This window comes from Tetrahymena thermophila (assembly GCF_000189635.1).
Source record: "Tetrahymena thermophila SB210 genomic scaffold scf_8254527, whole genome shotgun sequence".
Taxonomy (NCBI): Eukaryota; Ciliophora; class Oligohymenophorea; order Hymenostomatida; family Tetrahymenidae; genus Tetrahymena; species Tetrahymena thermophila.
In genome coordinates this window covers 151,964-178,795 of record NW_002476301.1, presented here as the reverse complement: position 1 = coordinate 178,795, position 26,832 = coordinate 151,964, and the positions used below count along the sequence as shown (strand labels likewise).

The 26,832-nt window shown below is 23.0% G+C and overlaps 5 protein-coding genes across 5 annotated transcripts; 3 read left to right on the top strand and 2 right to left on the bottom strand. All coding sequences in view use genetic code 6, as the record gives it.

The window, feature by feature from the left end:
* Window positions 1-731: 731 nt before the first annotated feature.
* On the top strand, window positions 732-2,194 carry TTHERM_00486150 (TMS membrane protein/tumor differentially protein; the record flags this gene model as incomplete). The annotated part of the gene is made up of 2 exons (XM_001032827.3): window positions 732-1,089; window positions 1,152-2,194. 2 exons carry the CDS (start codon window positions 732-734, stop codon window positions 2,192-2,194), a joined length of 1,401 nt encoding a protein of 466 aa, XP_001032827.2.
* An 803-nt stretch (window positions 2,195-2,997) lies between these two features.
* TTHERM_00486140 (transmembrane protein, putative) lies at window positions 2,998-4,775 on the top strand (the record flags this gene model as incomplete). The annotated part of the gene is made up of 2 exons (XM_001032826.1): window positions 2,998-3,234; window positions 3,291-4,775. The coding sequence occupies 2 exons, from the start codon at window positions 2,998-3,000 to the stop codon at window positions 4,773-4,775; spliced, it is 1,722 nt and encodes a 573-aa protein (XP_001032826.1).
* A 280-nt stretch (window positions 4,776-5,055) lies between these two features.
* Window positions 5,056-5,945, top strand: TTHERM_00486130 (swarming motility protein ybiA). Its single transcript, XM_001032825.2, has 2 exons — window positions 5,056-5,414; window positions 5,462-5,945. Exons 1-2 carry the CDS (start codon window positions 5,060-5,062, stop codon window positions 5,719-5,721), a joined length of 615 nt encoding a protein of 204 aa, XP_001032825.2. The 5' UTR covers window positions 5,056-5,059; the 3' UTR covers window positions 5,722-5,945.
* A 1,734-nt stretch (window positions 5,946-7,679) lies between these two features.
* TTHERM_000486129 (transmembrane protein, putative) lies at window positions 7,680-8,369 on the bottom strand (the record flags this gene model as incomplete). Its single annotated transcript, XM_012799055.1, has 1 exon — window positions 7,680-8,369. The coding sequence occupies one exon, from the start codon at window positions 8,367-8,369 to the stop codon at window positions 7,680-7,682; it is 690 nt and encodes a 229-aa protein (XP_012654509.1).
* A 1,150-nt stretch (window positions 8,370-9,519) lies between these two features.
* On the bottom strand, window positions 9,520-26,227 carry TTHERM_00486110 (transmembrane protein, putative; the record flags this gene model as incomplete). The annotated part of the gene is made up of 20 exons (XM_001032823.2): window positions 9,520-9,740; window positions 9,792-10,242; window positions 10,310-11,158; window positions 11,218-11,712; window positions 11,846-13,742; window positions 13,799-16,529; window positions 16,591-16,753; window positions 16,821-17,327; window positions 17,390-17,677; window positions 17,734-18,759; window positions 18,817-19,617; window positions 19,674-19,747; window positions 19,795-19,861; window positions 19,985-20,227; window positions 20,286-21,125; window positions 21,179-23,040; window positions 23,099-23,222; window positions 23,281-23,860; window positions 23,959-24,586; window positions 24,634-26,227. The coding sequence occupies 20 exons, from the start codon at window positions 26,225-26,227 to the stop codon at window positions 9,520-9,522; spliced, it is 15,441 nt and encodes a 5,146-aa protein (XP_001032823.2).
* Between the last annotated feature and the right edge of the window lie 605 nt (window positions 26,228-26,832).

Genomic DNA, 26,832 nt, shown 5'->3' with positions numbered 1-26,832 from the left:
ATTCTGTAAAAATAAGTTAAATTAATCATTGAATATTCATTATATTAACTGAATTAATTAATTAATTATTAAATTATTTTTGATATTTTATAATTAAGGAATTAACGAATACAAATTAATGTATTATTACAAGATAAAATAGAACAAATATATTTATAATAAATTATGAATTTTAAATATTAATTAATACTCCTCCTTTCTGAAATTTTAGAAAACATAGATGAACCTTCAAAATTTAAAAATATTAATGGGAGGTAGGTAGAGTGTTTTTTGTGAGAAAAAAGAAAATAATAAAATTAAAAAAAAAAAAAATAGAATTATGATAATTATTGAAAATAATTCAAAATTTAATTAGTTAAGTTGTAATAAATTAGTAAAATCACGTGAATTTCAAACAAAATATTTGAAATTTAACTTTAAAAAATTGTCTATAGCAATATTTTAAATTTAATTATAATGGAATAAAAAAGAAACTAAATCAAGGTTATTTCTATTTATATCACATGAGGCAAAATGTGTAATTTATTTAAAAATATAGATTTAATTTTTAAATTGTTTAATTTGTATACAAACGAGCTGAGCTGTGTTGATATATTTTTTATGATTAAATAAAAATTCAAAATAGATATATAAATAATCTATTTGTAAACAATCAAACAAATTACTTATTTATAAGATTGAAAAAAAAAAAAATAAATTAGCAAATCTTAGTTTAGTATTATATTTAGAAAATGATTATTTGCGGTACTTCAATACTCTGCTGTGCTGGTAAAGCATTTTGCTCTAATGCATGTGGTTGTTGTAAATCTTTATGCAAAACAACTTGGAAATAATAGATTAGATTGGCATACATTATTTTAAACATAGTATTCACTCTTTTTATAATATTCACTTTCTACTATCTATAAGATATATTTCAAACATTTTCAAAATACATTAACTGTCCTTCTGAAGCTGGTGGTGGTTCAGAATGTCTTGGAGCTAGTTCTGTTTATAGAATGAGTTTTAGTTTAGCATCATTTTATCTAGGATTATTCTTGCTTCTGTTTATTTGCTGTGGTATAGAAGCCAAAAAGATGATAAATGATGGTAAATATTATTTAATTAAAATTCTTCATTTTTTATTAAATAAATTATTTTATTCAAATTAGGATTATGGTGCTTCAAGATAACTTATATAATTTTAGTTTTTATATTAGTTTTCTTTATCCCTAATAGTTTTTTTGAAGGTTATTCTTAATTTGCTAAATATGTTAGTATTCTATATATGCTATTTTAGTCTTTAGTAATTATTGATCTACTCTATAAATGGTCTCAAACTTGGGTCAAATATTACGATCAAGGAAACTAGTCTATGAAATATGTTTTGGTTTTTACTTCCTTAATTTTATATGGGTTGACTATAGCTTTAAACGTTCTTACATTCATATGGTTTAAAGGATGTAGTACAAATACTGCTATATCTTCTGTTAATATCGTAATTCTAGTAGTTATAACATTTATTCAAATTCTTGGATTTAACCCTCATGGATCATTGATTGCTTCTGGCGGTATCGGATTATACATTTCATTTTTGACATTTTCCTCATAGTTTAGTTCTCCTGATAGTGAATGCAACAGTCTTATTTCTAATTCAGATAATAAAAATGGATTCTACTTTGATCTATCTATCGCAATTATCTTAAATTTTATTGTCTTGATGTATGTCACTTTTAGTAGCAAAGAATCAACAAGTAAAACTACCTAAAATATCATAAACAATGCACCTTAAGCTTTGTTAGCAGATAATAAAGATGATGAAGAAGATAAATCTTTAGATTAAAATAAAGTATCAAATCAAAATGCATATGAAAATAATTCCATGCAATAGCCTTAAGGTTAATAATAGCAATAATCGTAGAACTTAAACTAGTAATAAGCCAATCTAAGTGATGAAGATAAAAATGATATAAGAAGACTTGTTGTTATATAATAATTTAAGGCTTTCTATGTAGTCATGTTTTTTGTTTCGATCTACACATGTATGCTAATTACTAATTGGGGCTCTCCTGATTTTAGTAATAATACTTTCTAACTATATTAAGAATCTTCTGCTAGTTATTGGATTAAAATTATAATAGCTTGGCTAACAGCAGCTATTTATATTTGGACTTTAATAGCTCCAAAAATATTCCCTAACAGAGACTTCTCTTGATATAAATATATATAAAAATTAATTAATTTAATATATTTCAAAATCAATTAAATAATAATCAGCTAAAAAATTAAATATAAATATTATAAGTAGAGATAATAATATATAAATTAATATTATTGTAAATAAAAGAGACTAATTGTGTAAATTTATATTTCTGATATAATTCAATTAAATTATTGTTTTAACTAATTAATGATTGTATGTTTTGAGAAGATTACTAAAGAAAACTTAGATATTGTTATAATAATAATAATTTTAATATTTTTATTCAATTCAGTTTTCATTTATTTGCAGATTTTGCAAATAATAAATACCAATAAATAACTTGAAGTATTATGGTAATTCTATTTTAATAAAAATAATAATTTTTTAAAGCATTTTGCTTAAAATAATTTTTCAAGTTATTTTTGCTGTTATTTATTTTAAAATATGTTTTGAAAATTTTTTATTTAAATAATCAAATAGACATTTAAACCAAAGAATTAAAAATTTTGTTTTTTTTTTATTTGAGATTTTGCTAATTTATAATATTTTTATCTTTAATTTATTTTTAAACAAGAAATATTTTATTAAAGCATTACTATATTTATATATGATTGAGATCTATTTGAAAATCTATAACTCAAAATTTATTAGTTGTGAAATAAATTATTTATTTATTTATCTTGAATTTTTGATAAATTACTTATCTCAATTACATTAATATGTTGATGATATTTAAATTAGTTAATTAATTAATTATCTAAAAATTTACAATAAAATAAATTAAATCATTCAAAAATTTTCAATTTTTATCAAAAATGCAAAAATTTAAAGAATTTTCTAATCTTAATACTAAAGCTTTAATGAAGGTCTTTTATGCTCTTTTATTATTAGGGTTAATTCATGCCAATCAAAATATTAAATTGAATGAATAGATAACTAGCACTATATTACCTCGTCAAAATTAGATTTTTAAAATCGAGTCTTGCGGAGATGTAGAAGTTGAATTAAAAGTGAAGGGTTAAATTGTTGTGGAGGCTGGTCCTGCAAGAACAGTAAAGCTTAATATTATTTTGAGTTATTTTTAAATTTATTTTATTGTTTTATAAAGATGAGCTAAAAAGGATTTTAGGAAGATTTTAAAAAGCAATTATCAAATGAAAGCATCAAATTTAGTTTATAATTTCCATTTGTGTACTATAACTCATCAACAAAAATTTGTATGATATATTTAAGCATTTATGGATAAGCTAACTCACAAAATGGTGCTTCGGAAAATATAGAGTTTGAATTTGTTGTAAAGCCCAAAGTTAAGAATGATATTTACATAGTTAAATTAGAAAAATTACCAGAAAATGCTATGATTTATTCAAACTCAATTCCTTCCAATTAGGATATTTTTGTTTTATTAAAAGGTGGAATCTTAAAAAATACGCCAATTAATATATAAATATTTGACAACTCACCACACTCTTCAGTTTAAAATATATAAGGATCAGATGCTTAAGCTTAGGAGTCTTCAATGAATGTCCCTAATATAGTATTTAACTAATAAGGATAAGAGTTAAAAAATAAAAAGAAAAAATCTTAAGACTAAAAGAATAAATAATATTAACTATAGTCAAAGAGCAACTATTTAAATTTTAATCAGTAATAATAAGTTACTATGTAGAGTGACTCTATTATGGTTTTAGCAGAAAAAAGTTAAAGTGAGAGTAGAAAAATTCAGATATTTAAGCAAGATTGCTTATAATTCTAATCATTGCAGAGTTTAAGCTAATATAAATTTACAGGACTCAATTTTAAGTTATTAAAAGACAATAAATAAAAAATATTTTTAAATAATGAAGGATGCTATGTCTTAGAAATATTTTCAATGAGTCCATAAAGTCTGAAGGTATATCTAAACACAAAAACTCCAGATGTAGATCATGTACAATTAGAACTTCATATGCTAAAAATAAATAGTTATACTTATTATATTGTTTTGTAATAAGTTTACTAACCTGATTCTTTAGAAATTGTTAGTAGTGCAGATATTGATGTGCTGATTCAATTAAAACAATATTCTCAAAATACATTTTAAGAGGTTACAAAACCAAGAGATGATTACTTTGAAATAAATATAAATGATAATGCCCTTTAAGTAACGAATGATTCAAACCAAAAAATAGAGCATGCTTATCTTTTTATGTCTTCTGACTAAGCTTCTCTAGAATCAAATGTATTAATTGGAGAATCTGTAAGTAATATAATACATTTCATGGAAATAGATCCAAAGCATTAAGACTTAAATTAAATGCTTGAAAAATTAAGTAATTTTTCAAAACTGTATATTTCAGTAAGAGCCTACGATGAATTCTAAAGGTCTCACATATCTCAAGTTTAATTAGTGGACAATCCTTACAGTAGTTCTATTTCCTTTTCTTTAACTAATATCCTTTTGATAATCATAATCAGCTTAGCTTTAGCTGCAGCAATAATATATTTAACTCTAAGAGGATTTAAAGAAAAGAAGATTATAAAATAACCTGATGAATAAGAATTAATTCATGGTTCAGTTCATGTTAGAATGCCTTCAGAAAATAACTATTGAAAATATCAAATATAATAATTTTTTTTAAGTTCATAATTGTGTAAAAGTACAATTTTTATATCATTAACAAGCTAAAATCTTCTTATAATGAATTAGTAGAATTTTTAATTGATAAAATTGAAATAAATGTTGATTATTAATTAATCTTTCAAGAACAACACAACATATTCCTTTATTTATTTAAATATTTAATAGGCAGTAGAAAAAATTTGTAGTGTAGTCAGAATTTATACGATTTATATAATAATTCTTTTATCTATTTAATAATTTATTGATTAGTCAAAATGTTTCTAGTACATTTTTCATTTTTTAGGTTAAATTCTTAAATAAAATTCTAAAAAATAAAGATCGCTTTAAAAGTAAATCAAAAAATAGAATATCATTTTATTAATAAAATTAATAACTGTACGAAAATGGATAAAGTTGAATAACCTCATGTGAATGCTAATGGACATATTTATTTTTATAGAGAATATGAACATAATGGTATATTTTCTAACTTTTATGCTTCTCCTATAGCATTAAAAGAAAAGCAATGGCCTACAACTGAACATTATTTCTAAGCTCAAAAATTTTCAGGAACAGAAAAAGAGGAGTTAATTAGATTAGCTTCAACCCCAAGCGAATCCTTCAAATTAGGTAAAGGGACCATTTTGAATTAATATTAAAACTAATTATTTATGTAGGAAGACAGAGAGATGACGAGTACCCTTTAAGAAAAGATTGGGAGAGTGTAAAAGATGAAGTAATGTATGAGGCATTAAAAGCTAAATTTACATAACACAAAGATTTATAGAAATTTCTGCTTAGTACAGGAGATGCAAAGATAATTGAACATACTCAGAAAGATAAATATTGGGCTGATGGAGGAGACGGTAGTGGTAAAAATATGCTTGGAATATTGCTTATGAATTTGAGAAATGAACTTAAAGCGAAATAAAAATGAAATTTAACTTGAAAAAGATGATATTCTTTTATTCATTTTAATGTTTTAAATTCCTAAAATGAATAAATATCTTTATAAATTTCTAAGTCATTTTTTTTCGAGATTACATTAAATTGAAAACATATATATAAATTTAGTAAAATTATAGATATTTATTTACTGTATGAATTTAGATATTTTATTTTTTAATAAAAATAGAGTTTTTATAATCATATTTAACTTAACTTTTTTAATTTCCTTTGAGTAAAATTTTAAGGTTAATTCAATTTAATATTTGTTTTCATGTATTAAATATATTTTAAAATGGCATACATACTGATCTCCTGAAAGTATTATTCGGTTTTTTAATTTGCATTAATAGTCTTCAAATTGCTGAACAATTTTTTGAGTAAATATCTAATACAATTAGTTGTCAAGTAAATTATTTCATATATTTTTTGCTAAAATATATTTTTTATACAATAATGTAAATTTAATGTTTTAATATGTATATATGTTTAAGAAAATTAACTTATAATTAAAAACTAGTCCATGAATAAAATATATCAAAAAAGGCAGAATTAAAATTATCTTACTCTGATAATTAATAACTCTTTAACTTTCTTGATAAATATCTAATTTTGACTTTTCTTTTTAGATATTTTTGGTAGTATTAGTAAATTTAAATTTATTTAATTGCAGCGTTTTGACTGGAATAAATCTTTTTCTTATCAAATTTAATAAAATTTAAATAAGGTTTTACTTACTTAATTGTCTTTTTTCTTTATTAAAAAGATATTTTTTATGTTACATAAATTTTTATGAATTCTATGAGTTGAATTTTCATGGGATCTATACTATGGTTTTTATTTTCTAATTATATATTGCTATACTTCAGGTGATATTTTAGCATTCTAGTTATGCATGCATATATTCAGAAAATAATCTTGATCATTTCCATAAAAAGTCTAAGCTAAACTACTAGAATGATATGATGGCAAATAAAATATTTCTTGAGTGTTACTTTAAATTTTGTTAAGGTGATCTTGATATGATGGGTTTAATTAAATTGATTTTTAATTTAATAGAGTAAAAATAAAATTTTATAAGCTCATCATTTTAATTTCTTGATAATTTATTTTAAATTGATCTGCTTAAAAAAAAATTGATAGAAAAATAATTAATTTAATTTTAGAAAATTTGTAAATTCATACTAATTTCAATAAATTGAATTTTTTAGAAAAGAAATTTAAAAATATGAAATATTTCTTAATAATAAGAGTTACATATTACCTACTATCAATTTTAAAAATACAATTTGAATTATCATTTTTTAAGCTTTTGTATTTTTATTTTATTTGAGTAACATTTAAGTAATTGCTTCAAATAAATAAAAATGTTAATTCAACACTTATTTTATTTATTGTTCAGTAAACTAAATTAACGCTTATATTTTTTGATATATTAAAAAATTGTTATAAATATCCACTTAATTGATGTTACCAGAAATATTTGAAAATAAATTAAATTTCACAAATTTATGTAATATTTCAAATATATAGTTTTTTATCACCTAAATCTTAATTAATTGCCTTTTTCTCCTTACTTTAAAATAAATTAAGCTCGAAAAATTACTTATTTAAAAATTTATTTAAATTCTATCAATCTATACATTTGTTTCCGATACATATATATTTACATTTGAGTATAGAAACAATTTTCAATTATAATAACCGTTTAGTTATTAATAAGTCTACTTTTTTCATGAGAAATATAATTGACATAAAACATTCATAAAAGTTGCTATTTTTAATTTTTGTAATTAAAATTTTCCTCTCTTTTCTCAATAATCTGAAAATAATCAAATTTTTATCTTTCGTGGATATCAATTATAATAATTGTTATTTACTTCCAACATAATCAGTCAATTTTTATAATAAATTAATTTAAAAAACTTAGATAACAAAAAATAAAGATATTCATCCAAAAAATTATAAAAGCTTACAATAATCTTTCTAATTCCTATAAAATTCAAAAACCACAAAAAATTTATTTATTGTTTATTTTTACCATAAAAGAATTAATTGATAATAAATTTGGAAAATAGCTTTTAATAATATAAAAACATAATAACCAAAACGCTTAAAAAAATATGGGTTAAAGTAATAATAAATTAGCTAATTGGGTTGAAAAGGCATAAAATCTTGAGCGTGACTTGGAATAAATATTACATCAATTGGATTCAAGTAGAATTTTAATGTTTGATCTAGCTGAGATTCCACACTTGAGAGATATGCACGATGCAAATTTTTAAAGAGACTTATTTCTTATTGAAAATGCATTAAGCTACATGAATTAAAGCTATAGCTAAAAGATATTTATATAAGAAATATCTTCTAACCTAAAAAAAACTTCTAACGATATTATGTTGTTGAAAAACCTACTGATTAAGTTGAATAAAAACTATGAAAATCTTGTTAAGTAATTCGGGTAATATCAAGGTGCTGATAACTTGATTTAAAATTTGCTTTAAACAATAGATTGGAAAAGGTAGTCTCTGATTAATTATTTTCATGGTCATACCGAGTAATTTAATGACTGTGTATATTAGAGCCTATATGAATTTAAAAGCGAAGCAATCGTAGGAAGTAGATCCACAATGCACACATACCCTTAAATAAGAAAATAATCAACTCTAGGCTGAACTAGAGTATTATCTCAATTAGAATAAATCAAATATCAACCAAACAAATAATTGTTATACAAAAAGAAATCACAAACATAATAAAACCAAGTATTTTAACAAATCTTTTATAAAAAACAACCAAAAACAAATTATTCTCACCATCATAAATATTAATATTTCAAAAAAATTTAATCAATTTCATAATGATCTCAATTTATTTTCATCAAATGCTATATATTATTTATTATTTATATTCATGTAAATTTTTACTAACCTTTTATGTTTTATTCAAACAAAATAATCTTAAAACTTGTTTCCTAAATTTACAGTAATAATTTAAATATAAACAATGCCCATATAACCATAATACTAACAATTTAATTCAAAAACTCATTAATTTGCAATTTAGTTAATTACTTATTTATTTATATATTAATTCATTTATTTTTTTTCTATATTTATCAAAATCCATTAAAGAAAAAATATTATCATAGTTATAATAACTCTTTACATTTAAATAAACTAAAGATTCCCAATTACTATTTTGATAATCATTAAAGAAAATACTTCTTCCAAAAATTAATTAAGATAATCAACCAACAAAGAAAGAACTATATTTTTTTAAATTTCTTTTGTATGATTTTTATAGAATTTAAATTATGCTCGCATTCAAATTTAAACATGAATGAATAATTAATTCGTATTTACATCTTTCAATATAAAAATCTATTTTGTCACACTGTTTGATTTCTCTTTTGAAATTTTTGAAAAATTGAAAAAATTTATTATTGGTTAAATTTAGTTTACTTAATATAAAACAAACTAAATTAATCTATAAATAACTGTATTTTTCAGTCTAGTTAATGTAGTTAATGGACTAAAATTTTGAGCTTTATCTGTTAATCTTCAGTTTTTAATTTATTTTTTCCATGGTATATTTTTGGGAATAAATAAATCTATAACACCTATATTAGCTAGCTTTTCTGATCAAAGACAAAAACAAGTATTAAGTAATATTAAGGAAAATATATAAAAGAATAAAAAATTAATGTTACATTCTTTATAGAAAAACAAATTTATTTTAAGTAATAAATAAATAAAAATACTATGATTAAACATATAAATCATTTTAATCATTTTATTTAAGGAATTTTAGTCTTGCTCTCAGCCTAAAGTTTTTGGATTTGCTATTCTTTAATTTGTTAATCTTCTAATTAATCAATACATTTCCAAAATTCATCTGGAGTTAGTCCATCAGTAGCTAAATATTAAATTAAACCTTACTTGTATTCTATCTTTCTCTCTCTCTTTATAAATTAACGTATTATACCACTATTTTCACTTAGCTAGTCATCTATTTAAAAAAAATAATTAGTATTTAACAAAAAATCAGTACTTAATTTACCATTATTTATTTTTTAAGAAGTAACTGAGGCCCTCCTTTAGGTTGATACAGCCTCACTTTACTAAACAGAACGTAAAGTATGATTAGAAGTAATATTCACTGACTAATCCTAAGATAAATTATCCTAAATTTAAGAAGCACTTTCATTTTGTGCTTAACTCTAGCTTTATTACCTTTGTAATTGACTGGTTACTAATTTTTTTTTATTGTCTTAATTAGATTAGTTAACTATAGGATATAAACGAAGATAAGCCTTAATTTTTGCATATATTTACTCATAACTATAAGATTAACTAAAGTCTTTATATGTAACATTTATCTTATACCCACTTTAACCTTTCTAAATAAAGCTTAAATACTCTGTGAACATATATGTTTTAAATACACTCGGTTTTGCATGCCATGCTTGTGATAATGCACTAATTAAACTCAACAGCGACGATATTATTACCTATTTATTTTTAGATAAATAAAAGTTAAATTAAAATATTTTTTCATAACCATTTTATGCAAATTACTCTTAAATATTGCCAACTTCCAAACTTTATTTGAGATTAACCTTCTTGCCTGAACTGATATAACAGCAAAATTACAATTTAAGGAATATTTTCTATGAATGCTCTGATAAATTTAGAAACGATTACTTGAGGTACTAAGATACCTTACATGAAATTTATTTTAATTAAAGACTTTTAAACTGATGTTGTTGAGAATCTATCTAAAACAGCTCCAAATGCATTCATTTCCTAAACTAGGGCAAGTTTTGTGTATTGATTTATAAATGCAGTATTATGAATCTCACCTGATTTTTTCTTTCTAAAATCCCATATTCTCACTATTGCATTTCTCTGTGTAACTAAAGAAATTAATATATTTAATGAAGCTAATGCTAAGCAATAAGCTCCAAGATCTGCTGACTTTAGCTTGTCACATTTAGTAATAAGCATACCAAAACAAACGTCTGTGTATATGTCATATTTAGACATTATTGATGAAAAGACAAGAGAAATAATAGATAAGCTACTTGTTGTAAATATTTACTAAGAGCCAATAATCTACTCCAAATTTTTTAGCAAAGTAATCTCAATAAAAGCAGATATAATTAAGTAGATATATATTGGTATATCCTATGTAACTGAAGTTGTTTAGCAGTTATCTTAAGTTTTGTTATTTTCAATTATAAAAGGATATATTACTGATAAGAAAATCTAAAAAACAATCATGTTAAAATAGATCACATAGTGGAAGTGTTTAATCAAATTAAATACTTTTTCTGTTTAAGTTCCTTTTTTTATATTTTAAAAATTGTCTTGCGTAGGTTTCTCTAAAAATTATTCAATTCTTTTTAGCTTTGCCTTTTATCCCGACTGATTAAATAAAATAAAAAATAAAATATTTGATTATAATAGCTTATTAATTTAATTACATCGTTTATATTGATATTCTTTCCGCTTATAACTTGATCTAAAATAGCCACATCTTTATCAAAATAGAAATCTTCAGAGGTAATTGATTCAGGGACCTTCTTATCAACAAGAATATAGTATTCCTTCTTCTTAAATAATCTATATAAAAAATCAGGTGAAAAAGTATAGGTACTAATAGTGGTATTGATCCTGATTGTTAATACCTAAATTAAGTGGAAAATAGTTAAAGGGAATAATATTATTCCGACTATGATAATCAAATAATAATGAGTTTTCCAATTTCTTAAAACAAAGCTATTTATCGAGTCAAACAAACCAATGTTTGTAACATTATTCAAGAAGTTTGACAAATCAACCTATTCACCAACACTCTCATATTTATCTACTTGTTCAGAGCACTTTTTTAAATATTCTTAGAATCTTTCATATTCATCAAAAAGCTTCTTTAAAGAACGATCCTTTTTACTTACTGACTAGCTCAAGAATTTTTAAAACTTTTCATAAAATATAAAAATTTTTATAAATTTATTTAATAATTTTTAAGTAAAATTCTATTTTCATTATTTTGCCAATATTTCTTATTATTAAATAACAAATTCTAATTAGAATAAATAAAATTGCTTTTACAGTTGAAGAAACCTCGTTAGAAGCGCTTATAATTTATTCTTCAACTTTTAAATTATTTAGCTTTGTTTCTTTCTCCTATTTAGTATTTCCTGCTTTTTCAAAGTTTGTCTTTTCAGCCTAATTTTAATTCTTTTTAATTTGCTTATTGTTTGATTTATTAGAGGCTTTATTAGGATTAATAAGTTGATTTTCTTCACTCTTGAGTTATTCTAAATCTTTTGTTTCTTCTTTCTTATCAACTAAATTTTCTATTTTTTTCTCTAGTGATGTTACACGAGTTTTTAAACTCTATACTTCTGCAAATGTTGAACTTAGTTCAAATCTAAACCCTTTATGGATTCTTTCTACAATTGCAGCATATAAATATTTCATACCGAAAGCAGAAAGACGTCTATTATTTGTTAAATCTAAGTATACTAAGTTTCTAAGCTGGTCTTCGTCTGATAGAATTAAACTAAACTTTTCTGCAAATATATCACTTACATTTACTCCACTTAAATTTAAGTAACGAAGTCCTTTCATCCTTTTTTAGATAAATAAGCAGAGATGATCAAAAATGGTATCATCGAGTTCATTATCAGATTCAATTAAATTTTCTAAATTGTTTCTTTTTGTGTCATTCATTTCTTCTTCCTGATCCTATTTGCTCTGCTAAACTAAAATTTTCATATTTTTTGTACTTAAATCCAATTTTTAGTGAGCATTTTCTGTTACTTTTAACTTTTAAATTCCTTAATTCATCGCTAACCAAGGCGAAATATGACTTTTTATGTAATTGTTAAAACCTTTAAAATTTAAAAAGCTATTATTTCTCAAATTTAGAGTTTCTACAAATTCTAAAAGCACCCATAATTCATTGTAGTCAAATGTTTTTTTCATTTTTTAACACATGTATATTATATATTAAATTGTTATAATCACCTAGTGCTCATGTTATTGCAATTTTTTTTCACTGATACCTCTTTCTTATAAATTTTTTAAATTCTAGTTCGCACTCTTTTGCAAAAATGATAGATTTTAGCTACCAGCTAGCACAGACATTCTATTTTATTTGGTTTTAATCCTAGTTGAAGATTTTAATTTGCTAGTACCTTCTTGATTCTATGATTTCTTTAAATCCATTATTTATTAATATATAGTAGCTATACCAGTATATTTATTACCTAATTCATGAACAGTTTTAGAAATAATTTTAATTTTTGCCTTTAATTCTTCACTAAGCTACGAACTTATTGTTTCTTCTAGCTACTTTGTATAGTATTAAATTTGATTGAAAAAGTAAATGTTTACTCCTATCTAATTATCTATAAAAGAATCTAAAATTTTCTAAATTATTTCAAGTAGCTCTTCTAATTTATATATTTCATTATCGACAATATCTTAAAAGCGTTCAAAAATAATTCCATTCTTTATCAAATCATCTTCGTCAAAAATAAGATATAAAATTTCATAAAAAGAACATCCGGAAATATATTTTTAGAAGTTTGTACTTAAAAAGTACATTACTTTAGATTTAGGACTAACACTGGTGTGCTAAATGATATGATTGAAACCTTAATAAACATTATTGAATAAGAAAGGAGAGAGATATTATATTGAGTTATAAGATCTTGATACCATATCAAATTCTGCATCACCTAACTTATTACGAATATCACCCAAAGTGATGAGGAAAGAAGTTATACAAAACATGTTATCTCCTCTTTTTAAGATCTAAGAAAGAATTTTCATAAGTTCTTTGCCATTTTATTCATGCAATTTAATTAAATTTAACAAATTCAGATATTTCACATGCTCTTTAAAATATTAACTCTCAATCAATTCTTTAACAAACTCAATATTTGAAGGATAATTATTTGTAAATGATATCTAAGAAATAAATCTTTGAAGCTGGAGTCTATTCAAAATTAAAATTAAATATTAAAATTATTTTTTATACATTTATTATATTACCTTGGCTCATCATCTTATTTGTCATTTTCCCAACTTTAAAGGAAGTTGGTAAGGAATACAGTTGGATTTTAAACTTTACAATTATCTAAATCAATATGTTCAAGTTTGTAATGCAGATTATTAAAACTGATAGAATTAAAGTGCTCTCCTGCAATTTAAGTATCACCAAAATTGATCCTCTTTAACTTTTCAAATTTCGATAAGAACTGTGCTAAGCTTTCTTTTGTGAACCATTTCTTTTGATCCATCAAGTCTTCATCGTTAATTCTCTGTTCCTCCTCTTCTTCAACTTCTTTTTCAGCTTTTACAGCAGCATTTTCTTTACCATCTTAGCTTTAGCTGCTGTCGCTGTCACTATCACTGCTACTACTTTCAATTTTTTCTTTTAATTCATTTTCTGCTTGATTTTCATCATTATTTTCTTCTGACAAGTTATCTTAATTTTATTACTATTCAACTTCAGCATCGCTTCCATTCTTTTATTATTTTTTCTTTTTCTTTTTATTTTAAACTCCGGCATCATCTAAGAAAAATCTCTTTTTCTAATACTAAATAATTTCTATTGTTTTTTCATTCAAGATAAACTTGTTTTTCTTGAGACATAAATAATTCATGTTCATAAATATGTAATCAGGAATTTTAGCTATATCTTCAAAGGTTATCTATGAACTTGAGTGCTCAAAGATATCTTCGAATAGCTAAGTACTGTAGCATTTTTCGAAAAGAGGAAGTAAATGGAAAAAGTTATAGTCATTTTCTCCTTGAATATTTACATTATGTATACAATCTAATTTACTGATAAATAATTGAATTGATGAAGTGTACTTGGGATCAGTTATTTAGATATTAGGGTAATATAGTTTGCTTGCAGTTAGTTTACTTAATTCTTTATTGAAAAGTATCTAAGGAGTTAACTGTAACTTAGGTAAGTAATATCTCGAACTATTTTAATTTATATTTTCATAAACAGCCATTTTTTTCTATTCATCTAATTGATTCAGATGCAAGTTAATCAATTTTAAAAAGTAAGTCCAATCACATCCTTTTTAATCATAAGTATAAGAAAGTATTTAAAGTGATGATGTCTTACATTCTTGATAGTTTATATTTTATTCTTTGTCTTCGTTTTCTGCAATATTTTATTTTGTTGTAGAAGGTTTTTGTTATTGTTCAAGTTTAGGAGGAGTAAAGATGCTAATTAAAATCTCGTCTTAAATAGAATTAAAAGTGATTTTAAGCTTGGTATTAATTCTGCATACTTAATAGCACAGATATTCCAAATCTGCTTAGCTGACAGAATATAAAATCTTTAACTCTTTAAGATTACTCATTTTTATAATCTAAAATTAAGAAAGTTCACATTCATTATTATTGTTACTGTTATCTAAATCGAAATTGGGAATAACCAATTCCTCTAATTGATAATAATTTTTAAATTTCTTGAGTTACAAAACTTCTGAGAACTTAGGCTTGGTTTATTCAGATTATTCAACATAACTTTTGTAAAATTCGAATATATTTACAGAGCTATGGAAAAAGTCAATATTAATAAGTTCAATAAATTATTTAAATGTTATTTATTAAACAGGCTTGAAACGTTTTACATTTTTAATCGATTTCTTAGTAAGTATATTATTTAAGACAATATCTTGCTATGTTTTTAGATTTTCTTCTTTAGACTCTTAGCTATTTGAATGCCTTTTTAGGACTAATTATTTACATTTAAATTCCTTAACTGACTAAAATAATAGATTCATAGTTTAAGGCTATATTTCTTCTAAGTACAAAACTAAATCTTTCATACTACCTACAATTTTTGGGTATGAAATTAAATATTCAAAAATATTATCAATACTGTAATCATTGTCACTTCTCATAGGGAGAACGATTTTATAAAAAAAGGGACTAAACTAAAACAAATTACTTACAATTGATTATTCTAAACTTTTGAGAGTATTACTAAAGTATGAAGATTCAAAATAGTATGTTTAAGAATAATCAGTATCAATATTTACTTTTCTGATATTGAGAAAACACTTATTTCTGGAAAAATTATATTTCAAAAAATACAAAAAGGTATATGACGATTACGTCAATTTGACATTCATTTCTTCTATTAAAGCAACGTTTTCTAATTTATTTATAACTTAGTAAAGATTTCCAGGAGTAAAAGCCTAAAAAGGAGCTAGTTTTAGCACCTTATGCCTTTTTGTGTAAAATGATTTATCCACTTCATAAAATAAGTTAAATATTAGCCTTATTTTTTGTTTTTTTTCAATTTATTCATCTTCCAAAGTATCATCTAAAAAGAGATTAGCTAAATGAACAAAGAAATCATCAAGATTAAATTTAGGGGAATAAAATCTCTTCTTTACTCTATGAGCAGTATATAACACATATAAAGGATGAATGCATTCAACTCTTTTAAATTCAACACTTTCTAAACTAGAAAAGTTGTTTGTTAAAAGCATATCCTCATAAATACCAGCATATTATCCTTAATTATTAACTACTTCTTCTTTATTAACATTCATTTCCTCTCCATTTTACTCATAAATTTCATAAATCTTTTTATGCTTATTAAGCTTTTTTTACAGTTTATCTTCCAGCTTGGGAAGCGAAGCTCTTTTAACTTTCTCTTAATCTTCATACAATATTATTTTTTTGATATTACACACATATCTACTAAGGGCTAGTTCCAACAAGCTTGAACTACTAATTTTATTTTAAACTTTATAAAAAAATATTAATTATTTATTTTATTTTTAAAATTATTATTAATTAATTATTACTTATCCTTAAGGATGAAAGATCAAGAATTTCCATATTTAGAAGATTAGGCTAGTTGCTAAGAATTTAAAGGCATTCCTCATCAACCACATCTCCATTTTCATAAATTAATTTGGATAGATCCAATTTTGGTTTATTTTCTTAAACAAGTAGTATTTTTAAATGCTTAAATTTTAAATAGAGAAAAAAAAAATATTTATTTTTTGATAATATTAATTATAATTTATTTTACTTAAAGTTTAACTTTGGAAATATTTAAATCAACAAGATTTGGTAATTTGTTTGTCTTAGCCAAATTAACCCATATTGGATAAAAAGAATCTCTATCTTCTAAGCTGGTTATCTGTATAACTTAAATATTCTGTAAATAGGGCGAAAGTTTCAATAATTAATTAATATTTTCAATATTTTCTTGAATACTTTTCATAACCAACGTCTTTTGTTTGAGCATATAAATACTTTCAATCATACTCATAACATAGTTTTGCTATTAGAACATGAAATTGTTTTCAAAAATAATTTATGACATATCAAGATCTAAATGCACGTTTTTAGCTCTTAACAAGTAATGCAAGTGAGTTTTACAGTTTATTGAATCGTTATCTATGAAGAATGATTTCAGCAGAGGTAATTTTTTGGTGCTTGCCAAACTAATAAAAGTTGAATTACTAACATATTCGTAATTTACTTATATTTTCTCTATATTCACAGCATATTTACTGTAAAACAATTATTGAAGCTTTGATAAATAAAAAAATTTTGAACAAATAAATAAATAAATGTTGTTTTAAATAAAATTACAATATTGTCAGTAATAGGTATTTCTTTTAAATCTAAATTTTTAATATTTAAAAGATAGCGACTATTTATCAAATATTCTATTAACTAGTTATTTATGGCATTGTACTTGTTAGATATTTAGTTCTAAATGTAGCAATCCATTAATTCAGATATGTTAAAAGAGCTGCTAAAAGGACATTCTTGTAATATACTGCATAAACTTCTCTAAGTAACATTAGTACCTTCTACTTTCAATATTTCTAGGTATTTAAACGAGCGCTAATTTAGCTCATTTTTTTTTATGAGATACTTTTAAATATTTTAAATAAAAATTAATATAATCTGAATAAATAAATACTTTTTACTTTTATAATATCTTAGTCATATACTAATTTTTGATGATTTAGATTAAGCTTCAATAAATTATTTCCATTTCTTAAATGCTTTAAAAGAAGTCTAAGGGATTTTCTTTCAATAAAAGTTGAGCTTAAATCAAGCTCTGTGAACTAAAATGACTGAAATAAGAAAATATAATAAAAATTTTAAATTCTAGGAAGAGGCTTTATAATTTTATCTTCTCCTTCTAGATCAATTTGTTAATTTTAAATAAAACGATAGTACTTCTCCATCAACGATAGCGATTCTTATAAAATAAAAGGAAAATTAGTTGTTATAGAAGGATCAACTATAGCTTTTTCAAATACATAAATAAACTTATCTAAATATTCTTTTTATTTTTCCAAACCAATTAAATTTTCAAGCTTTATGTAATTTTATTAAATAAAATATTAAATATCTATTTGATATTTTAAAGAAATCTTGTCGGTTTTAAAACAAAACAACTCACTGTTTTTGCAAGCAATATAAATTAAATTGAGAATTTTTTTGAAAGCAGGAATTTAGCAATTAAGATTAAAATCTAAGCATATTTATCTAAAATGCCTTATATTAGTACTTAATAGAATTTCAGCTAATAAAATAGGGTCAATTTGAGGGAAATAATTTAGATTCAAATTCTTCTATTTGAAATACAGTAATGAAGTCTTTAAAAAACTATTTAGTGAGATATTTAACTCTGATCCTTTAGAGTATAAAAATTCCTCAATTCTTAATTTCTTGGCTTCATTTTGTGGCTTGGTAATATCTGTAAATAAAGTAAATGTTCCTTATTCTATTTGCTACTTAATAACCTTATCTGTCATTATATAAGTTCTATCAACCCAAATAGTTTTGATGCAGTTTTTTTAAGAAGCAAGAGAGTTAAGATATTGGAATTGAAAATAAGTGTCTGAAAGATTAAGCACTCTAATTTTTTAGAAACACCCTTAATACTTTAAGAATAATCCATTTACATTAGAAGATTCAAGATTTATGCATTCAACCTTTATTTACTAATAGAAATAATATTTAAATAAATCAATTCTTAAAAATATATTAAATTAATTTACTTTATCAATAAAATATTTTAGATATCTTGCTAAAGTTTCGTCATTAATTTATGTTAAATAATAAAAGAAAAATTTCCTGATGTCATATTAATAATTGACTTTTTTCTCTTTTTAGTCCAAAACTTTGTTTAAAACAAAATTAATATCTTTTATATTTGGACATTAATCTAACTATATAAATTATAATCCTGCTAGATGTTTACTTGCTATAATGGCTTCGATTACTTTTTCAGTAGCTTATGTGCCAGATAAATTTATAATTTAAACATCTCTTAGTATCAAAGAGTTTAAAAAGAATATACAAAGAGCCTATTCTGAAAGTGAATTATTATCTGATAGGTCAATATAGTTTAATTTACGCTTGACATTTTTAAAGAAGTCTAAAGATTATTTGTATGAATTTACTTCTGCCTCATCTTAAGCTTTGTTATTTTAATTATTTTACTCAATAATATTTTTTTGATATATTTTTTTTTAGGCGATATATCTTATTAAAGAAAAAGCCATTAATATATTGTTATCAATTAATTCTTTGTGGATTTTAATAAAATAGTCATACTTGAAATAAAATAGATTTTCAGCGTATAAAAATATATCAACTAAAACATTATCTTTTTTAAGATCTTCATCAAATGTAAAAGAAACAAATGGGTCATCTTTTAAAATATATTCTTTCCACTAAGCAATTTCACTTTCTTCATATGTTTATGGAATTTAATTATTTTTGTTAGAGTTTTATTATGCAGGTTTATTATTTTATTATTGATTAGTAGTCTTTTAATCTTTATTTTTATCCTAGCCCTAAAACAAATAAATAAATTTAACAAAATACTTACGATTATTCTAATAAATTTTACTTTAGCTTAAGCATTATTCTAAGGTGTAGAAATCTACTATTATAATGAGGCATTCGGATCTCTACAAATTTATTCTTTGAATAAATAATTAAAAAATGGAAAATTAAGTTAATTAACTTACAAATGTCTAACATTTTGTTAAATATTTCCTCGTATTTTGGTAAACCATAAAATAAAGATTTATTCCTCTAATTTTTACAAAAATTTATTTTAAGTATTGTGAAAATAAAATTAGAGATTGCTTCAATAGAAAGGCTTTAGTTAAAATTTAAAGCACTTATACAACCTCATAAAAAACTATAATAAAATACTCTATTGTCTAAGAATATTATCTCTAACTAAGAATTTCTAATTTCTTCATTTTAATTTTATCCTTACTATAATTTTCTTACAGTTCTTTAATAAATGTTATAAACAGACCTGATACCCTCTGAAGTGAGGTTAGGGGTAAACCTAAAATCAAACGTTTTAACTGCGAATTCATCTGTTAAAGTCTCATTCATTAGTTTTTAAAGCTCTTTATCAGAAATAACTGACTCCTAAAAGTTAATTTCCTTTTTATAGTTAGTGAGTGATAAAAAATTAAATAATAAAAAATGGTTATTTATTTACTCTAAAAAATATTTTTCTGTTTGAATATTTGAGAGTATCTATGATTCTTCCATTTAATAACCCTGAATTCTAGTATAAGAAATGTCCTAAATCAAATCTTGTTAAATTATTTGAATCTACAATGAATGAAACACCTCTCTCAGTAATCAAAGGGCAATCTTTAAAATATATTCTCTCTAGATTTCTGAATTTTTATGAAACAGAAATCATCTAAAAACCTCTATCACTAATCAGTGTATTTTCTACATTTATAATTCTCAAATTTATGCTTACATCTTAAGCAACAAAGCAAATACTCATAATACAGTCATCCATATTTGGTAACTTAATATCAGATAAATCTAAATAGAGAATGTTTGACATATACCTTGATTAAGACATTGCTATTAATACTTCATAATCAATCAAATGTTTCATTTCAAGCACACACTCCAACCTAAAATGTTTAGATAAATTTTTGCTTTTGCAAATAGAAATAAGAACCTCCTTTGAGAGGTGAAGACAACCTTTTAATCCTATATACTCTATACCAGAACCCTTATCAATTACTTACAGAATGGTATTAGATTCTACTTTAGTATATTGCAAGTGAAGAGAGTTTAAGTAGGGAAAGAGTTCAAAAATAAGTTTATCAATAGTTTGACTGCTAAGTTATTAGTTACCATTCAGTATAAGCTTTCTAATCTTCCTTGGTTTTTCACCAACTTTTTTTTCTTCTTCTTTAATTTTTCTTATCTATGAAAGAACCTCATTTATATTTCTTTCAGTTAAAGACATATTTTTTTAATTAACCAAATACATCAACTGAGCAATATTTAGCACGTCTTCATTATTTATTTTCTAAAATTAATTTTTGAACATAATTTTTTTATTGAAAATTAAATAAAACTTACTTTTTTATGTGCAATACTGATAGGCTGAAGACATGGAGTATTTTAGCATGAAATGTAAATGATTGAAGGATGATATTTGATAATTTTTGAAAAGAGCTTGTAATTGATTCTAGTATTGTCTAAAATAATAGTCTCAAGGCTAGAGTTCTAAATTTTATTTTTCACTATTTTTTATTTTTTGAATCCTTTAAGCAAAACATTATAAAATTATTATGTTTCTTCTTAATATTTTTCGGATTCATCAATATCTGGTAGAGCAGCTCCAGTAATATTAAAATGAAAGTATCTTTTTAATAATTAATAGTCTTAAATTAAATAATAGACTAATTTTTTGGTAATTAGATGGCGATAGCATCCTAAAAAGTAATTAAAATCAAATATTTAGCTCTTAATTTGCTCTAAGATTTCCAAGAGGTGATTGTCTTCCCAAAGCTTGCACCCAACAGCTGAGAAAACAAATAAACATGGTAAAATACGATTTTCTTCTAATTTTGCTTTTACCGTTTTGTTTTTATTTTATTTTGAATTTTTTCCCTTTAGGTTCTACATAGAATTAATCTGGCTAGATATTTCTATTTATTTACTGAAGTAAGGATTTTATGAAAAATTTGAGAAATCAATATAAATTTCGCAAAGGGATTTGTCTTCGGAAAGAAACTTCCACATAGTTTCGTTTGTTATATTAGAGCGTTGAAGATTAATAATTTTAAGTAAATTAAAGCAATTTGATTTATTTTTGATAAATTCTTCAAATTCTATGTCAAAGTAATTGCAATCATTTAAGTTTAATTCCTGCAAACTATGAAAAACAGTGTTAAAAAGATTTTTAAATTTACTTGGTTTGATATTTTAGCATTAAGAAAGAATTAAAACTTCTAAATATTAGTTTACGCTTTCAAACTACTAGCTGGCATTTTACATTGATTTTGTTTAATCATTTGGTGGTTTTAATAAATTATTTTCTTCTTATTTTTTAATTTAATCTTCAGCTTTAGCTTAATTTTTTTATTTTGGTGAATTTTAACCATCATTTTTCTATTCATTTTCTTGTTTTAAATTGATTTCTTTCTCTTTGTTTTCGACATCTTTTGATTTTTTATCTTCTTCATCATCTTCATCATCTTCGCCATTTTCTTCGTGATTATCTTCATTTTCACCCATTGATTCATCTATATTTTTTAAAGAACCATCAGCTTTTCCTTCTTCTTATTAATTATTTTCTATTTCTTCCTCATCCAAAGTTCCTTTTTTATATATATTAACATTTCTTTGAATAGTTTAGCCTTTATAGTCTTTGCAATCATCAAATTGATTGATATAAGTAAAAATTTCTCCACAGACACTTGTTTTTGAGAGGTTCAAATAGAAGATTTTTTCTAAATAGTCATAAGATGCAAATTACTCAAAGAAAACAGATGTTATATTTTTATTTCCTGAAAAATCTATGGTATCTATTCCACACTTGGGATTAAAACTATTTTTTAGATCTTCCATCTCTTTGATCTTATCATATATCAGCTTATACTCTTCAAAATGGTCTTTTTCTTTTTTTTTCATTAAGGTTATGCCTTATTGAGTTTCTTTTAAGTACTGCTAAACTCTAAATTCTATCATGTGAAGATAAATATTTGTATCATTTGGGTTAAAATAGTCTTCATAATCTTTTTAATTGATTTTTTGTTAAGAAGTTAATTTTAATTATTTAATTTCATCAAGAATTTAAATAGCCTGTTACTCTTCCTTACTGCATTATTCTATATTTTCATCTTGGTTTTTAAATTTATTTTGTAAATAATTTTTTAGTTTTTAGATATATTGTATTATCAATGCTTTATATTCATCTTTTAATATCTTATTTTTCCCTATTTTAAAATATAAAAAAATAAATAAATTAGTTTAAATACATAGCTTATTTAATACTCCTTATTAAGTCAACTATATAAATTGAAAGAGTATCTTCAACGGCATGCTAACAATTTGATATATTTAAATTTTATAAACTAGGTATGTAAGTCAAATATTTTATCCCTTTATGTGTTAATTTCTTTTGATATAAAAAAAATTATTAATTAAAATAAAATACTATCAATAATTAACCTTACTTTAGTTTAATTATTAGATATATCAAGAGATTTTAGGACTTACTTATTAGAGTAAAAATAATATAATGAATAGCATGTATTATCATCTATAGAAGTTTAGCTCAAATTTAATTCGCATAGTGATATCAAATTAGTTGTTTTAATAAATGTGTTTAAATCATTAGAATCAAATTATGAATTTTAAAAATTAAGGTTTGTCAATTGATCTATGGACGATAACATTGACAAATTCTTGAAAAAGTCAGGTGTTAGAATACAATTTTTAAATTTTAAAACCTTTAATTCAGTTAATGAATGTATTGCCATTTTAGAAAAACTTATACATTATTTTATTTAAGATATGCATCTAAAGCTTATTTTTTTTAAATATTTACTAAAGTATTCTTCATTTAATGGGAGATCTTCAAAGTTACTACAAACTGAAGAATCAAAACTTAAGCCTTTAAGGTTTGTAGCATAGTACGCACTTTTTTAATAAATTTCTTCCTTTGTGTAAATAAAACGAGCTGACAACATAAAATGCATAGACTTTTCTATGTTTTCTCCATCTAATTTTTTTAACTTAATACCTGTTGCTCCTCTTTTTATTATATAGGTTAAAATTATTCATAAAAAAAATTAATTAATTAATTAATAGTTTAATTCATTAGTTTGTAAGTAAGAAAGTAAATAAGCTACCTCATTGATTCATAAGTGGATAGTTTTAAAAAGTCCTCACCTTTAAAATTAGCTGAATTTTTTATTATAAGGTTAAGTTTTGTATCCCTTACTGTTGATCTATACTGTTCTTTATTACTTTAATATCTTTCTTATAATTAATTCCACTTCTCAACTTGGTGATTATATATTTCTAAAAATGAATAAGAGAGATTTCTACACCCTTCTACTCTAAGCTTCATTTCATACCTAGGATATAAATCGGTTGATCTATTTTAGTTATTCATTATTTCTAAGTGTTTTAATAAATCTCTGAGCTCATAGTCATTTATTGCACAATTAATAATTTCTAGAGATTTAGGCGTCTTATCCTTTGAAGTGATATTCAGCATAATAAAACGATTGATTAACTAAGTGGAGCAATTTTTAAAGCTTAATCTAGAAAGTAAAATACCCTGATTTTCATACTTTTAATCATATTTTATTTAAACTTTTGAAAGAAAAAACCTTAGTTCTTTATTATGTAGTGGAAAATTCAGTTTTTCTTACTCTTCTAAAGCTTTAAAAACTTCATTGAGATCATCAACCTAAATATAGACTATATGCTTCTTTTTAGAAGACAATTAAAAGTTTGTGACACTAAAACTGCCTATAAAAAAATAATATAAATTTTATGCTTAGAAAAAATAAAATTACTTGGTTTTTATTTTGTAAAATATTAAAATGCAACCACTTTGTTTTACAAAATCTGCATTTTCCTCCTATAGTTCAACTATATTAGCTTTAATTTAAATGCCTCTTTTATATCCAGCATATTTGTAGGATGTAAAAGCATATTTTACAACTCTTTATTTTTATTTTCTAATCTTTCTTGTAATTGACTTCTAAGTTATTCTATTTCATCAGTTTATTCATTAAATTAAAAAATGGAATTATTAACTTTTAACTTTGTGATTAGATTTTCAAATTCCTAAAAATATTGATTATTTTGGTATAATTTGTTAAACCTATTCATTAGATTGATAAGTTCCTAATAGTAATTAACTATAGCCTTTTAATCAGTATTATAGCACGTTTTTATAGGTTTGTATGAATCTCTTAAAGCCTTATAATATTTTTACTAATATTCTGTAAGATTTATTAGTGTCTTCAAAAGATAATCAACAAACAAATTATAGTAATCTTTATCTTAATTATTTACTAAAAATTTTATCATAAAAATCCTGTAACAATAAATAACAAATGCATATGGCTTTTCTGTGAAACCAAGCTCAACAAATTTTAATGTTGAAATGGTAAATAAATACTTCTTATAATAATCATTTGCTGAAACTTAACTTTCTATATTATTGTAATCATAATAATCAAGATCAGTTCTTCCTAAGACACTTCTAATACTATAATAATGTAAATTATTTTCGTAGTACTTATTCAAAAAATCAAATATTTTTTATATGCTTGTTTTTTTTTCATCAGCTATTGTATTCATTAAAATGGCCTTCTCTATTTTTTCTTTGTCTTTCTCTTTTTCTTTATCTTTTTCCTTGTCCTTTTTATCTTGTTTATCTTATTTCTCCTCAGTTTTTTCATCTTTTTCACCTTTATCTCCCTTTTCTTTATCTGCTTTATCTTTTTTTTCTGTCTCTTTTGGTTGAGGATCATACTTTTATTTTACGCTTTATATTTCTTTTTAAACTTATTCTGGAGTCATTTATCCCTATGTAGGAGAAAAATATACATAATTTTAAGGAAACTTGATGCCAGCATTTTTTAGATGATTATAGACAGCTTCATATTTAGAATTTTTAAACCAAATACTCCAAATTTACAAGCATTCTAATAATAAAATATTGTATTATTAGCCTAAGAATCTCAACTCATTACTTTGAACACAATTCTCTTTAATAAAATAGAGACTTCCATTTTCTTAACTACTTTACTTTATTCTTAATGCTACTTTCTATAATTATTCTAATAAGTTCTACTCTACTTCAACTTAAAATTCCTCTGAGAAAGTTTCTATTAGTTATTTGAGAATTCTGAGGGAATTAAATTAAGACCATGGCTCATAGTCATCGCAATATTAAACCAAATCATTAATGCATATGACTATGAATTTGATAAAATCTTAGTTGCCATCTAAAATTAACTTTCTATAGGGTTTGATATATTCAGGAGTATACTCAAATTATTTAACTAATCTTACAAATGACTCTATTCTTTCTTAGGAATAGCCACTGTATGATACCCTAGGTATTCTTTGACCATATATTCTATTTGGTTCATTCATTTTAGTAATTTTTAGCTTATCCTCAGTAAACTATCACTATAAAATTCGTATTTGATTAATAAAACTAACAAAATATATTTAAATCTTTTTGCCTTAATCTTACTTAATTATTTAAATATTTATATATTAAACTTAAATGGCTTTCTTTCTCTTTCTGGTTTTTTACTTATTAATAATCTAATTTAAATTACAGTTTTTTATTTTTAACAAGTTTTATTTAGTTGAATTTTAGTTATTTCACTTATTGTGATGATCAAAAAACTGTCCATAAAAATTCAATTTATTTATTGTTTAAATAAAAGGAATATAAAAGTACTTATAAAATGATTTTCTTCAATCAGTTTGTTTCCCTTTATAAAATAGGATAAGTTTAAATTGGAATAAAAAAATATAAAGTTAATTTATTGTTGAAAATTAAAAACAAATTTAAATGTGAATTATCATACTTTTTTAAATATTTTACTTTGAATTTTATTTTGTTTTAAATTATTTTATTAAACAATTTTTTTTCTTTATTTTTAACTTTTTATTATAATAAAAAAGAAATAGTTTTATAAGATTTTTCATACATTATGATTTAAAAAACAACCGAGAAAATATCTATT